The 15,694-nt window shown below is 35.0% G+C and overlaps 1 protein-coding gene across 2 annotated transcripts; it reads left to right on the forward strand.

Moving 5' to 3' along the window:
* Nucleotides 1–3,964: 3,964 nt before the first annotated feature.
* On the forward strand, nucleotides 3,965–15,694 carry LOC129254737 (prostaglandin reductase 1-like). 2 transcript variants are annotated; one of them, XR_010295923.1, is made up of 10 exons: nucleotides 4,160–4,463; nucleotides 7,127–7,172; nucleotides 8,077–8,133; nucleotides 10,683–10,847; nucleotides 11,348–11,465; nucleotides 11,958–12,113; nucleotides 12,548–12,653; nucleotides 13,552–13,670; nucleotides 14,160–14,639; nucleotides 14,930–15,694. XR_010295923.1 is itself a non-coding variant. In XM_054893251.2 (9 exons), the coding sequence occupies exons 1-9, from the start codon at nucleotides 4,355–4,357 to the stop codon at nucleotides 14,268–14,270; spliced, it is 987 nt and encodes a 328-aa protein (XP_054749226.2). In that variant the 5' UTR covers nucleotides 3,965–4,354; the 3' UTR covers nucleotides 14,271–15,694. The 2 variants fall into 2 exon arrangements, 1 of the variants encoding a protein (XP_054749226.2); XM_054893251.2 differs by having other exon boundaries at nucleotides 3,965–4,463; nucleotides 14,160–15,694.

Consider the following 15,694-nt stretch of genomic DNA (forward strand, 5'->3'; position numbering starts at 1 on the left):
CTCACTTGACGTTTTGCATATCAATGGCGCTCCTTTTCCTAACAAGGTCAATCGATTATGTATATAAAAAGGGTTGTTATTGTTATTATCAGTTTGACATTGTTTCCAGTTCAGCTCGCACGACCTTTCCAAATTCCAATTCATTTTCATGTTTAGATTTATGAGTCAGACTCATTTCGGCTATCACACCAGAGCATCGCCTCATTTGGCTCCAACGAAATGCATGACGGTTATTCTATGCACAGAGCAGGAAATGCATTTGTTTTGGCGCTTTTAACTTTCTAACAAATATGAAAATCATTATGACAGATTGTCAATGAAGATCATTAATTCACAATCTTTCGTCACTCATATATATATTGATCATGTCATGTACATCATGTTTATAATTTCTTAGTTCCAGAATAAGCAACTAAAAAAAATCTTATACAAATTTCTTTAACAGATTAAAATTATTTAACATTAATTCAAACGAGACACAAACAGACCTATTTTTATTTTGATTTGATTTGATTTATTATTTCTTCTGCATTATATAACATTCGTATACAATACAATTTTCTTTACGTAACAAACATAATTTATCGGTAATTGATTTAGGTATGAATCATAAAGAAAAAATACAAAATAGAAAAGTCATTCTAAACAAATATGATCTACAACCAACAAAGAAAACATTTACAGTTTGCAGGAGAAGGATTGTCATTATAAGCAGATTGCTTGAAAAAAAATGACAGCCCCGAAATAAAACTCATTGAATTAATACATACATTTATTATTCATATACATATATACATTTATTATTTTGCCCTGTAGGTCTGTATATTTTTAAGATTCTTGATCATCATGATCATGTAATAGTCAAGTATTATGGCCGACATTTTTGGAATATTTTGGTCATAATGGTATGCGATCTTGAAATCCTATAAATCTTGAAATGTACTCTTTTTAAGATTTCCCATCTTTCATGCCATTTCCCTTTTCTGTATTTTTTGTATTTTGTTTGTTCTCCAAAATTAGATAAATATTAAGATATAAATGAATATATGATTAGATAGATAAATAAATGAATGATAATAAATTTATGAATAAATAAGTAATTAATTAATCAAATAAATAGATAAACATCCCTTCATTCTGGATAACTTGTAACAAACCATAAAAGGCTAAGCTTTGTGCGGGCAAAGAAAATGAGGCAACTTCACATGATTAAAAAAAAATGATAAAGCTTTCTTCCCTCCCTGCAAAAAAAACCGAGCCACACACTATTACGAACATTTCTACAGACTACGGTGGACTTGATTCTTTTGGACAGCACGTCTACCCGATCTTAACTTGATATGAACTGATTATGGACGAATAAACACGAATGTAGCGATTCGTTGCCGAACTTGCACGTTATTCATCATACACGCTCTAAGGACTTCTTTCATGTAATTTTCTTCTCTTTTTTCGGTGGGGGGGGGGGGGTGTGTTGTTGGTAAGGATTGCTGAAAGATGGTGATTTGATTATTCTAAAGGGAAGGACGAGGAGGCCTATTTATGTTGCAGAGAGAGATAGGGGAGAGAGAGAGATTAAGGGGTAGAAGAAAGTGAATTAGTTCAGGCCTGTAACTAGAGGGATATCGCTTCGCTCTCACATCACAGAAAGGCACACTTATTTTTCCAAAAACTTCCCCTTCAAAACTCGTAGTTATTGGCCTGGAGAGTGATACAAATCGAGTGAGTGAGAGAGAGAGAGCAAAAGAAAGTGAGATTGAGACGGACAGAGATCTCTTTCTGAATAAAATTCCAAGAATAGTGAATTGGGTTAAATGATTCGATGAGTCGATCTATGTCCATCTAATTGTCAAAATAAGCATGTCTTCCAACTACCAACCATCTTGAAAGGAAATCAAATCGTGGTAATGTATGGTTACTGTGCGATGCACAATTTAAAGGTCAAGGTCAATGAACATGTAAAATTATCATTATTATGATTTTAGTGAGATTTGGTAAAAAGCTTTATGTCAAATCATTAAAAATTGAAATATTTCATATCAGAAATTACCAAATAAGTAATTTAAGTGCGTGACATTGTCGGTTAACCTGATTTGCATACCACCTTGATGTGAATACATGTATAGCCTATGTGAATAGATGTATAGGCCTATAGTTGATTTGAAATGTTAATTGCTCCGCTTGGTGTTTCTCCAGTGTTGTTGGAGGACTTGGCTGGGTACAGGGAGGGTATATTTTTTAAAGAAATAAGTTCTGGAGGTAGGATCAATTCAAATAGTTTGGTATGTCGATTGCGACATTTACGTAATAATAATATTAAATAATGATAATAAAAATAATAATAGGGTAGCCACTTCAGTTCCGAAAGCTGTTCTCCCAGCGGGCCCTGCTAATATTATTATTACCCCATTCTTTCATCATTTTCGACTTAGCATGTCATTTATATGCAGCAGCCATCTGTGTCATTTTCTGTCCTTTTTTGTTTTCAATGAGTCTTTGCTCGATTTTATTTGTTCTCGTTCCTTGTTATCAGTACATCTTCGAAAGCACATAGCAGCTATATGTTTTGTCACTTATTTTCATGGGGATCACATTATACAAGATTTTTTTTTGAGTGATCACCCCCTTCCCTATTTCCACAGACACTCGTATCTTTCTAATTGAAATATGTGTTGTGAATTGTCTCCAAAAATATTTTTTTTCATGAATTTCGTTATGTGTTAATTTTCATTTATATGATTGGATGTTATTATACAAAACATGTAATGGTTTCGTATTGTACTTTTTATTGCAAATGAAAGCATATTTAAATTTGAAATTTTAATGATTATAGATATGCAATCCGAAAATAGTCTCAAGGCTGTTTTATATCATCAACGTATAGCATTTCTTTTTCTCCCTTCTTCGTTCAATTCCCTGTTCAAGTATTCTTCCCATCCTTGCCGGCTTGCCCCCTCATTACCTTCCGGCTATATTCCAACTATTCCTTCCCCCACCATCTACATCCTCCCCCACTACTCCCCTTTTTCTTCTTCTTCTTCCCCTCCTCTCCACTCTCCCCTTCTTTTTCTTTTTCTTTTTTTCATCTCCCCTTCTTGTTTCTTACTTGTTCTCCTTTTGTTTTTTCTCATTCTCCGCCTTCATTTCCTCCTTCAATATATTTGCCCCATCTCGACCCACTTGTCATGACCTCTCCCTCTCTTTCAATCTTTACTATATTTTCGGCTCAATTGGTCACAAAAGTGCCAGAAGATGGCGCAATTACAAACAACAGCAAGAGCTCTATTCGGCTCTATTAATTGACCAACACATTCGAGCCTAAATCATGAAATTCATGCGTTTGATTCAGTCGGCCAACAGAGAATCACAAAAATATTTGTGTATATTTGACAATGTTTACATAGTCTCGGGAAAATGTCTTATACAACTTTTGATTAGTGTACGAAAATATTTGTTTTGTTTTAGATAATCTGACTAAAGGCAAACAAAAATGCTGTGCACGGACAAACATGAATGTATGTTAATCAATTCACTGCAGCTCCTGCCCCTTTTCTATAAATTTGTGGAGCGTATATGTTGAACCCCCGGGTTGAACCATGGACCTACTACTCTAGGTCCCTGGTTGAACCAAAATGTTAACCACAATCAGGGCCCTGGGAACGATTTTACTGGGGTTGCTGATGAAAATTTAAAAAAAAGAAAAAATATTAATAAGGTTTTCGCTTCAAGATAGAAGTCAAATTGGTCCGGAGAAATTTGAAAAGCAAAAGCAAAAAAAAAAAAAGGTTTTCACTACAAAATGAAGTTAATTTTTATTACATTTTTACACTTATTTTTACACATCTTGCAGAATACATGGGGGTGCTGCCTATGGAGAATATTACACACAGCACCCCGCTTCCCATGGCCATGACCATAAATCTAAATCGACTTCGAAGCCCTCGAAGTCGGTGTAGACCTTCCCATGACAAGAAAGAAAACCTCTAACCCTAAATCCATCACTTAGGCAAAGATCTGCCCCTGGATGGCGTTTCGTGGGAGTGGTTCAACAACCAAGATATTTGAGAATGGGACTTTGGGTTAGCAAACATAGATTTGATTGCGTAGATTTCAGCTGAATAATGGTAGTTCCTGATGGTAGTTGGTGGATTGACCTATCATAAGCGTTGCGTCCTTTTGTCGTACACACTGCTGACACACATTCTGTTTAGTCCAGAGTTCAAGGCAAAAACATTCAACGAAACTCTGCCCCGGAACTCTGCAGACTGACCAACAGCCGGCTATTGACGATTGACCATTGACGAGTGAACAACTACTGCCGTATCCCTTACTTCAAATCATTAGAAGTCTCAACATGCCTCGCAAAGGAAAAAGATGGATTTTCGCCAAGCACTTTGATGGGTTTCCAAAGAAAAGTGACATGAGACTTGAGGAGTTTGATATCCCAGCGCTCAATGATGGGGGTAAGAAATTGTCTTGTTTTGCACCGTAGCTAAAACATACAAAATGCCGAAGATTTTAATCATACTTTCAGATATTGTCCTCATAAATTCTATGAAAAGCAACATTTATTATTAATTGTAAGATTTTCCCGCAGATTCCAGGACTTCCAATTGTTTCAAACCACATGCACTTCCCCTAATAGGTGTAGACATTAAAAGAACGTTTTAACAACACTTATACGACTTATACGAAAGATTAACCCCCCCCCCACCCCCCCCCCCCCCTTGTCGACCAGTAGCATACTTTGAAAATCACTTAAAGGGGAATCCAGCCTTGGCCATAAAATGTTATGTTGGGAAGGAGAAAAATAAATTAAACAGAATGGGGAAAGTTTGAAAGAAATCGAACAAGCAATAAGAAAGTTATAGCTGCTTTAAAATTGAGATCACTAATACTATGTAGATTTCAAATTGGCAACTGGGTAAGTAAATTATGACAAGGGGCAAGGACAACTTTCCCATAGGCCATGTACTTTATTATCAGGGATTTGTGGTTTTCTCCTAAGTAATATAGGGTATTTATATTGCGCACATATCCACCTTGTTAGGTGCTCAAGGCGCTCCTATATTACCCGGCTAAGCTAGGCGTTCATAGCGCACACAGCTTTTTAAGGAATTACTTCGTACCGGTACCCATTTACCTCACCTGGGTTGAGTGCAGCACATTGTGGATCAGTTTCTTGCCGAAGGAAATTACGCCATGGCTGGGATTCGAACCCACGACCCTTTGTTTCAAAGTTCGAAGACTAATCCACTGGGCCACAACGCAAGTACCCATTCCCCAGGGGCAGTAATCTAAATATAACCCAGGTAGCATATTGTTTTATGTCCTCATGAAAGAAAAATATAATTTGAAATAAAACTTTTGGGGAAAATGACATTTTAGCAATAATATGTATTGGAGTACATGGAAGAGTAATCCTTGCCTTACATCACCATGACATCCCATATGCGGCCAATTTGAAGTCTCCATGGGTATAGTGATTACCTATATTTACAACTTTTAAAAATTCAAAACTTTCTTGTTGTTTGTCCAATATTGTTCAAACTTTCACCTATCAACCTGTCTGATTTTTCTTTTCCTTATAAAATTTAGTTTTTATTTGGGTTGGATTCCCCTTAAATCATTTTAGAGAACTCTCAGAGGAGAAACCTACACTTAAAGTCATCTTTGCTTTACCCAATTATTTCATTTGGTTGTTTTAAAGTTTTGATCCAGCTGTTGCGTACTAGTTATACATACACACCCTCACACACACACACACACATATTATACAGTGCGTCCCAGAAAAAACGAAACCGAGATTAAACGACGATTTATCATAACTTAATCACAAATACAATAGATAAATGACCTACCAATGTAAAGCTTAGAATCTCTTCTTTCATCTGATATTACTTATATTATTCGTCATTCACGCATGAGTGAGCAAAAACAATTTGAAGAAAGGATACCAAAAACTCATTTGGCGGGGGGTATCTGAATTTCAAAAAGAAAATCACATGCCTAAAAAGTTAAATATCTGCTCTTTTATTTGATACCTTAATCACAAAAAATGGTCGAGAAGTAAAAAAGTTATGTTCCCTCGAAACAATGCTTGTATTTCCATAATTTTATTAAATAAACGTGTTTTCACCGGTTTCCCACAGAAGCTATCGCATGGTTAACAAAAGACTTAATGCATGGCTGATCGTCAACAAAACGGAGTGTCGAGTTAGTATGAACGCTAGCCTGTAAAACCTCTTCATTTTATGAAATTATTGAAATTCAAGCCTTATTTCAAATAACCAGAACTTTGTTATTTCTTGACCATTTTCTGTAATTGAGGTATCAAATTAAGAGCAGATATTGAACTTTTTAAAAATGTGGTTTTCTTTTTGAAACCCAGATATAGCCCGCCAAATGACTTTTTGGTATTCCCTCTTCAAATTATTTTTGCTCACTCATGCGTGAATGAGAAATAATCTAAGTAATTTCAGATGAAAGAGGAGATTCTAAGCTTTACAATGGTATGTCATTTGTCTATTGTATTTGTGATTAAGTTATGATAAATCATCGATAAATCTCGGTTTCGTTTTTTGTGGGACGCACTGTATATATATATATATATATATATATATTTATATATATATATATATATATATATATTTATATATATATATATATATATATATGTGTGTGTGTGTGTGTGTGTGTGTGTGTGTGTGCGCAGCATATATATATATATACATTCCTGTATCTTTTTTTTATGCATTCCCTGTGTTCTACTGTCATGATGTTTTATTTTTATGATTATACTGGAGAACTGTCATGCTTGATTATCATGAATGTAATGACCTTTTATGCCTTTTAATGTAGAGAAAGAAAGATGAATAAATATCTTATCTCACGATAACTTATGGTTATCGTTCATCGGTATGATTAATTGCACGTAGCTTTTTTTAATGTTACCATGCTTATGAGTATTGTTTTTTTTTTTTTTTTCGTGTACAAGTGATTGTGTACAGAAAAGAAAAACTAGAAATATTCTCTGTTCCCGCCTACTTTCTCACCTATTTTTTTTTCATATACCATCTCTCCATTCTTGTTCAAATCATTCTACCAACCATTGCTGTTCATACAGAAGTTTTACTGGAAGCCGAGTATCTCTCTGTGGATCCATACATGAGGTATGCCCGACATAGCATCTTTCTAGATATTTTAGCAAACTAACATTAGACTGAATAACTGTTGGTTTCATTAATTCATTTGTCAATGTAAGTTTGCAAAAATAATTATTCTATTGGTAGAATCAAATGTAATCTAATACTTTTCACCCAGGTATATCTTGAAATCATATTTTTTTAATAGTACAAGTAGCATTATAATTATTAGGAATAGCATAAGAGGAAATGATTATTGATTGTTTGCTGTGTTTAGTTTTGTCAGGTCAGTAAACAATATTGATTCTTTGACCGTGACGAAAATACATGCAGCACACAAAAATTGACCATTCCAGCTAATGCAATATAACTGCATTAAACCGTATCGATATGGTGGATCGAAGTGGTTCCTGTTGTTTTTCTGAGATATTTTTAAAATCTGTTTCATTTTATTCATCTAATTATCAGGAATATTATATTTCCAAGACAAAAATACCACATTGCCTGTTCTATAGGTATACTGCAAAAACTGCGGTGTTAATTTAACACCAGCCCGGAATCTATATATGACCACACCAGAGAAGTGTTAAAACAACACCGGTTTGGTTTTGGACTAATTTCTAATTTCAGATAGGCGTTTATACAACACCAATTAGTGTTAAAACAGCATCGATTTAATTTCAAACCGGTGTTGTTTTAACACTTCTATGGTGTGGTAATATATAGATTCCGAACTAGTGTTGCACCGCAGTTTTTGCAGTGTATGTTATCATTTATAGCATACCATCGGATGGTTTGAAGCCAGATCCGCTGGTTTGACTGGTCAGTATAGTCATGATAGTGGTTTCCTGACACGGATGTTCTCTTTTGTTTACATACGATATACTGAAACCATATGCAATTTTTTATTGCTTTGCTTACACTATTTTAGAGCTTACAGTCCTTCTCTAAAAACTGGAACAGTTATGATCGGACAACAGGTCGCCAAGTAAGTCAAATATATATATATATGTATATCCCCTTAATTGTTTGTAGGGAGGGTCTCATAACTCATTAGAGCTAGATAATTGATAACTCAATGATATTCACATTTTTGTTATATATATATATATATATATATATATATATATATATATATATATATATATATATATATATATATGTATATATGTATGTATACTGTATATATAAAACAGAAGTCTGAACATCATTGAGTTATTCACACTTTTTTGTTATATATATATATATATATATATATATATATATATATATATATATATATATATATATATATATATATAAAACAAAAGTGTGAATATCATTGAGTTATCAATTCTCTAGCTCTGATGAGTTATGAGACCCTCCCTGCAAACAATTAAGGGGGAAATTTATATATATACAGATATAAAATGTATTGACGAGCACAGAATGAGTAAAGACAGATATTGATTATCAAATTCAGTTTGTGCTTTCAATAAATATTATTAGTTGTTATTCTTATAAAATATGACAGAGGGGGTTTTCTCGATTTTGCAATCGTACTGCCGTCTTCCAGTTTTAGTGCTGCTTCAAGGTGCCGAAGATAAACGCACTGGTTCAGTCAGACCGCAGGTCCCTATGCTAATGAGCAAAAAGGCCAGATTCATCCACATCATCTCGTGGCTGAATCCTCCTTCTTGCAAAATCTCGTGATTCGTGAGATTTTCTTTCTCTAAGAATTTACCTGTTTTAACCTCAAGTTAAATTAAATATTATTGCACCATCAGATAGAGTAAATGTTACTCTTTCATATTGGTCATTTATCTTGTATACAATATTTTGTTAGATAAGTAGATTTCTGGGCTGAAAATGTGCCTCAAAACTGAACTTTCTTCCTCTGTTTTCTTTTGCAAATTGTGCAAAACTTTTTATTTTGAGCCTCAATGATATCTATATCACCATAAAACTGAACTTCTGTTCTTTCTCACAATGCCACTCTTGATATGCGGCACCTTTTAATCGGGTCAAGATCACACTTTTCCCACCAAGGTACAAGACGAGATTTCTGAAATTTTGTACTTGCATGAAATACAGAGTTCTGATTGGCTGGATAAGGTTCACAGAACAACAGGCGCGGGGTATTTGAGGAGATTACCACATGGGAAGTGTGACCTTCCCATGAACCCAGGCACTTGAACCGTTGGAATTTGCCAGTGTGTGGTCTCTTTGACCAATCAGAGTGCAGTATTCTTGTTTTCAAGCTGCTTTATGTACTTGGCAAATGAAAAGTGTGATCTTGACCCGATTAAACCAATTCTTATTTTGAAACCTAAACCATTTTAAAGCATACATATTCAGCTTTATCAAGATCTAAAAATCATTTGGGCTCAAACAAAAATAAAGTGTGAAAATAGCAGCTTTTGTCAGGTGAAAATAATTATTTTGCAGCATATTTTAGATAAAAATGTTAACCTATATTACAAAATCTTTGAATAAATTCAAACACATGACCTGAAAGAATGATTCTTTTTCTTTACAATGATACCAAATGTATGAAATTCGATGCACAATTTAATAGAGCAGCAATGACCCAATGAAAAGAGGTGTTTTGGTCCGCATCAAGCTCATTAAATATGCAAAACATCTCAAGTCATGAATATCACTTATTCACTTGGATGAAAGAAGCCACTTTCTTGGGACCTGCCGTCTGACTGGGTTGTAAGCGGAACTTTTCTCCCTGTAATTTACCTCCCACTCCCTCTGTGTATCTCTCACTATCCGCTATCCTGGCGCATCTCGTGTACATAATACTTGACCTAAGCTAATATTTAATGTACTTTTTGTCAATGAATGTAGTGACGTCTCCCCAGATATATTTAGCTGAACAGCATATTTCGGACTCAATAATCAGGCTGCTACACTTCACTTCAATAAAAAACAAAAATCTTTATCAATAATTTGCTTTGTCATGGTATATTTCTTATGACCTTTCACCATATTTGTTATACCTTTGTATTTGATTCAGTCTGAATTGCTTAGTCATTCAATCTTTAAATATATGTTAGGGGTCAGCTCTAGAATTTATATCTTACTGTAATGAGCATGATGAGTCTTCATTGCTAATGTAATGCCAAAGTTTACGATCAATTATTTATATTGTTCATCGACAATCAGAAAGATAGAAATAATGTTCATTTAAAAGGGAAGAAAAATAACCTTTTCAAAGTGCTGTATCAACAATAAAGATATTGAAACAGTGAATAATTTCCATAATGAAAATTGAATAATACCATGGTATTCCTCCTCTACAAATTCATTGAAAATAAACATAGCATTACACATAATAGATAACATGTCTTTTGCATGCGCTTCAGATGCATGAAATTGTAAAATAAGAATAAAATGGCTTAGAAGTTAGAAGCAATAAGGCACATGAAGCCTAAGTACAATGCAATATTACGGTAGACACCGAGTTCACTTGCAAACATTCTAATTTTCCTAATAAGATGAGAGATTCTCCTGGCTGATTTTCTTTTCTTTTTCTTTAAATTACCCAAGAGTCATAGAAAGTCGCAATGAGAACTTCCCAGTCGGAACGTGGACGCTTCCGAGGAGTGGGTGGACTACCCATTCTGTCAACAATGGAAAGGAACTCAGAAAGATGCCTCCGTTACCGGCTGATGTACCCCGGTCTTACGCCATCGGGTCGCTAGGAATGCCTGGGTAGGTGCAAAGATAGTAAAATGATTCTGCCCTTTTGAGTACTAGGTTTATCGCACACAGGGAATCTATTACTATGATACTTTAAGTTATAAAGGTAGAAAAAAAATGTCAATATTTCAATGGAATTTATTCTACTAGACATGCTAGAATTTAAATCCCCGGGCTTAGGTTAATAACTTCGTGTATTTCTTGGCCTAAAGGTGGCCAAAACCCCCCAAAAATGAATATTTATAAATGATGCGCCAGGGTCTTTATTTATATTTTGTATACACTTTAAACAAAGATTGATCCCGTCAATAAAAGACACTTTCAGGCTTAAACAACGTGTATGGTTCAAATTGCTTATACATACATGTATAATAAACCAATAAATGAATCATTCGTCCAGGTTAATTATGTTATTGGGGTAAATTGTCATCAAGTTATAATATAATACAAATAACCTCAACTATCAGAAATTGCATAATACTCTGCTCTGGGTTTTAAATACTTTTCTGTAGCTTGACAGCGTACTTTGGTCTTCTGGATATCACCGACCCTAAACCAGGAGAGACTGTCCTGGTTAGCGGAGCTGCCGGTGCTGTAGGGAACGTTGTAGGACAGATTGCTAAGATCAAGGTAAATGCGATATTTTCCTGTATTCACTCCTAGCAAGAGAAATTTCATACTATTATTGTGCCCGATTGCAAGGGAAACTGTATGAATCTGGGCGGCGCCATTAGGATGGCAGGGTACGACAACCACCTATGATTTTCAAGAAGTTAAGGGAGAATTGAGAAGTAAAAACGAAGAAATGGAAAGACGAACTGAAAGACAAAAATTTTGGGTCGTCAAACTATATAATTACCTCTATTATTATTCGGTGTTAAAAAGGCATAAGCATCGGTAGTCTAGCCCCTGCATGGCACCATCCCTGGCATGAAGCATTCACTAATTTTGAACAATATCAGCTTTCTCGAACTAGGCCTATATATATACAACGACTCTTTCCAAATTCACAATTCCCTGGTCCAAAACTCCTAAAAGCTATCTATATCGGTATAGATGTATGCATTGTTGTTTAATAATTACAAATATTTTATTTTTTTAAACGCAATCATAAATACGAAGGGATGTCGAGTGATCGGGTCGGCAGGAAGTGAAGAGAAGTTGGAATATCTGAAGGAACTTGGTTTTGATGAAGTCTTCAACTACAAGACAACACCGGACCTTGATGCTAAACTCAAAGAACTAGCCCCAGACGGAATCGATGTATATTTTGATAACGTAAGAAAATTATTATTGTTGGTTGATTCCCATAGGGACAAATTCGAAATCGTTATATCTACTACATATCTATCTTTCCTAAAATAAGCATCTTAGACCAAATACAAACCGCTGATGTGTTTAAGAAATTGACAGGTAATAGCAAAAATATGATAACCAGAGTGATAAAGGAAATGTGTGTTTGTCTCTTATCAACGTATAATATTACAGCCGTATATTGTTGTCAGAAGATGTGAGATAATGGTACTGATATCCGTTTCAAATTAGCTGTAAACTGTCATTTCAATAGATTACAACAGAAATATACATTTACAATACCATTAGAGGAATGGAATAAAGCATAGACACAACAAAAAAGTATTTTAAGGAAAACGGGCGGGTTCGTACACCCTTTTGAAGCTTAATCTAGTGTCAAATGAATTTATAATTTCCAGGTTGGTGGAGAGTTTGCTACTGCAGCAGTTCTCAACATGAAGTTATTTGGACGTGTCTCATGCTGTGGAGCCATTTCCGGTTACAACTTAAAAGAACCTGAGAAATGTAAGTTAATGTTGAATCACTGGCGGATCCAGGGGGCACAGCCGAACCGTGCCCTTCTTTTGAGAAACACAATTAAAATTTGTAATGTACAACTGCCGTTAAAACAGAAGTGTGCCCCCCCCCCCCCTTTGAAAGTGAAGACCTTTCTTTTTTCTTTTTTTGATTGAATAAACCACCTTTATTCTGAATTCGGGTTTATTTTCAGTCAAATTAAGCCGAGTTGTTTCGAATCTGACTTTGAACACAGCCCCAATGTCAGTAAGGGTTACTGGGCCAATAGACCAAGTCCAATCGGATTTTCCTTTTCCAATTAACCATCATCTTGAATATTTCAAACCTCGTATCAAATTAAATCACGTAATATAATGCGATTATTCATAACCAAATGCCAAAATAACTTAGATCTTAAACTTGCAGTCAAGGGTTAGTTTCTCTTTGTAGTGTTCGAGTTGAAAAAGTGGCTTCAACCCATCTTATCAACTCAGGAAAAATAGCAGTTTAGTTTATGTGCCCCGACTTTAATTCTGGGTTGTAATTAGGGATATATTTATTTACCAGAAGAAAAGGAAAGAGTTGTCGGCTGTGCGTTAAAGTCATATATACGTAATCTAATTTATGAACAGCTTTATGAAACGGCATTATCCCTGCATGCATGGACCTATACGACAAAATGCTGCATGTATTATTGTCCAAAGCTCGTTTCACAGACGATTTGGGATTGGGATGTGGTTTCCATTGGAAAATCATATTGTGGTTCGTCATGCAAAATTATTCTCCTGAAGAAGTTATTTTGTTGCTGCATTGATTCAACCAATGAACTGTGTGGATAAATTTGGTATTTACTTTTTACAGTGTGCTACAAACTTGTTTATTACACATTATCCATTTTCCACTATAGTATCATCAATCTATAGTAAGATGGTATTCAGTCAACTGAAGATGGAGGGGTTTATCGTCTCCAGATATCTACCACGCTGGCCTGAAGCAATCGGTGTACTGGCACAGTGGGTCCAAGAGGTGAGATATGAATCATTAAAAAACATTTTGTAATCGTGGTTAAACAAAGTAATTACTCTAGATTTTTTGTTTATAATGGTCACTGCAAACTTCACTCCTTCACAAGTGAGTCCATGCAGCGGAGGGGGTGGGTGTTGAATGATATTTATTTTGTTCAGAAAGAGTTGCAATCAAACGCCACTTTATTGTCAACCAATCAGAAAGGTGTATTTGGGATTTTTTTCATAGTTGCGATTAAGTGCGAATCATAATGCAACGGGCCCCAGGCTCCTCTGTTTAAAATGAAAAAAAGTACGAAAGACCCGCCTCGGAAGAAGCTAGGTACTTTTGTTCCATTCCTTGTATATCATCTTGGACACCAATATTTGCTGTCTAATGCCAATCTGATCTTCCTCTACGTATTCAACATGTAACTCCACTGGTGACTGGTTTTCAGCGCCGAGGGAGCAAACCATTTTTTATATACTTGTCACTATTTATAACTTACAGGGCAAGATCAAGGTCCGAGAGCACAGGACTGATGGGTTTGAGAACATGTTCAAAGCATTCACTGAACTCTTCACCGGAGCTAACACAGGAAAGGCTATCGTCAAAGTCTAGGTTTTATCTCCTCTTAAGGACGAGAAAAGAATTCGTGATCACATAAACGCTGATGTTCGAGTATATTTGAACACCGTTTCCTCGAAAAATAAATGAGGGGCAAATACTGATTTGTAAAAATTATATCAGAAAGAAGCAGTAGGTCCCAGTTTTTTTTAAGAGGAAGCACCAAAACCACTGTAGGTACGGACATTTTCGTGAGTAGTGATTGTTGTCCCGGAGTGAGAAAAGGGCAGAATATATACCCACCTAATCTTTTCAGGATCTTAAAGATATTCCTCAAATAGATACAGAATTGAATGGTGCCTTCACTAGCAGGTTGTTGTAAACAAGAACCATGACATGCAAATAATTATATTTTTATTTTCCATAATTCGTCCATGGTGGCTAATATTTCTTGAAGTATAGCAATATAAAAAACGAAATAGGGAGATGATATACGAAGAAAGAGTACAGCTACACTCTAAAGAATGTTGGTTAAAATGCTCCATGTGGGTAATTATGTGTCCAACCAACATTGGGCATTTCTTTTTGGCATTTTCATTTATCCAGTGTGATGAACATTTTGCCCATTCTAGAGTAATTGCTGCTTATTTTTAACCTTACTGGACAATATGCTTCCCGCATTGGGTAACAATTGCCCAAAATTGGTTGGACACATAATTACCCTCGTGGTGGTAAAATTTTATCCAATATTTTTTACAGTGTATTATACAGTGCGTATCAAAAAAAGTTTACACCAAATTCTGTAAAATTATACATTTGTAATATCCTGAAGATTTTTCCTCATTTTAACATTGGTACAGATCCATTTAATCAAATGACGATATAACTGTCGAAAAATATTTCGGCTTGAGTGAGCACCACTTACTTTTGAAAAGTTAGTGAAAAATGATTTGCACAGAACCTTGAAATAGTTATGTGAATAAAAGTAGACCTTAATCATGAAGAACACGTGGAATATAGCTAGTAGAATTGATTTGAAGGTCTCTTTTACCTTTTTAAACTTGTTTCCTTGCCCAAAACACTTCGAAGAATGCATTGTGCCTCACCCCACTCCACCACACACCGAGGCCATCGTGACGATATTTGCTTTACACTGAGCTGTGATTTACATGAAATGACTTAGGCTTGATTTTCATTTTGTTTATCATTTTCAAGCTTGGGAAAAGTGTGGAGAAACAAGTATTAAATAAAAAATGAAATCTAAACCCACTTAAACTGATAAAAACTTAGTGAAAAAAATGCTGGAGATGTCTGATAGAAACTTTTGTTCAGATTCAGTTATGTCCTCAGATCCAGCTGGCACAAAAAGTGTAAAATTTTCTTTGATACGCACTGTAAAAGAATGATTGTGTCATATTAAAGATTTTTTTCCCGTAAATAGCACACAAAGCTTTACAATAAAGATGAAAATTATCAGA

This window comes from Lytechinus pictus, chromosome 2 (genome assembly GCF_037042905.1).
Source record: "Lytechinus pictus isolate F3 Inbred chromosome 2, Lp3.0, whole genome shotgun sequence".
Lineage (NCBI taxonomy): Eukaryota > Metazoa > Echinodermata > Echinoidea > Temnopleuroida > Toxopneustidae > Lytechinus > Lytechinus pictus.

What these genes read in the sequence shown, in the direction of transcription:
- LOC129254737 (XM_054893251.2), top strand. Translation starts at nt 4,355, where the DNA reads ATGCCTCGCAAAGGAAAAAGATGGATTTTCGCCAAGCACTTTGATGGG. An exon ending in GGGTCGCTAGGAATGCCTGG is followed by an intron (nt 10,848 to 11,347) that starts GTAGGTGCAAAG and finishes ACTTTTCTGTAG; the next exon opens with CTTGACAGCGTACTTTGGTC. An exon ending in CTTAAAAGAACCTGAGAAAT is followed by an intron (nt 12,654 to 13,551) that starts GTAAGTTAATGT and finishes TTTCCACTATAG; the next exon opens with TATCATCAATCTATAGTAAG.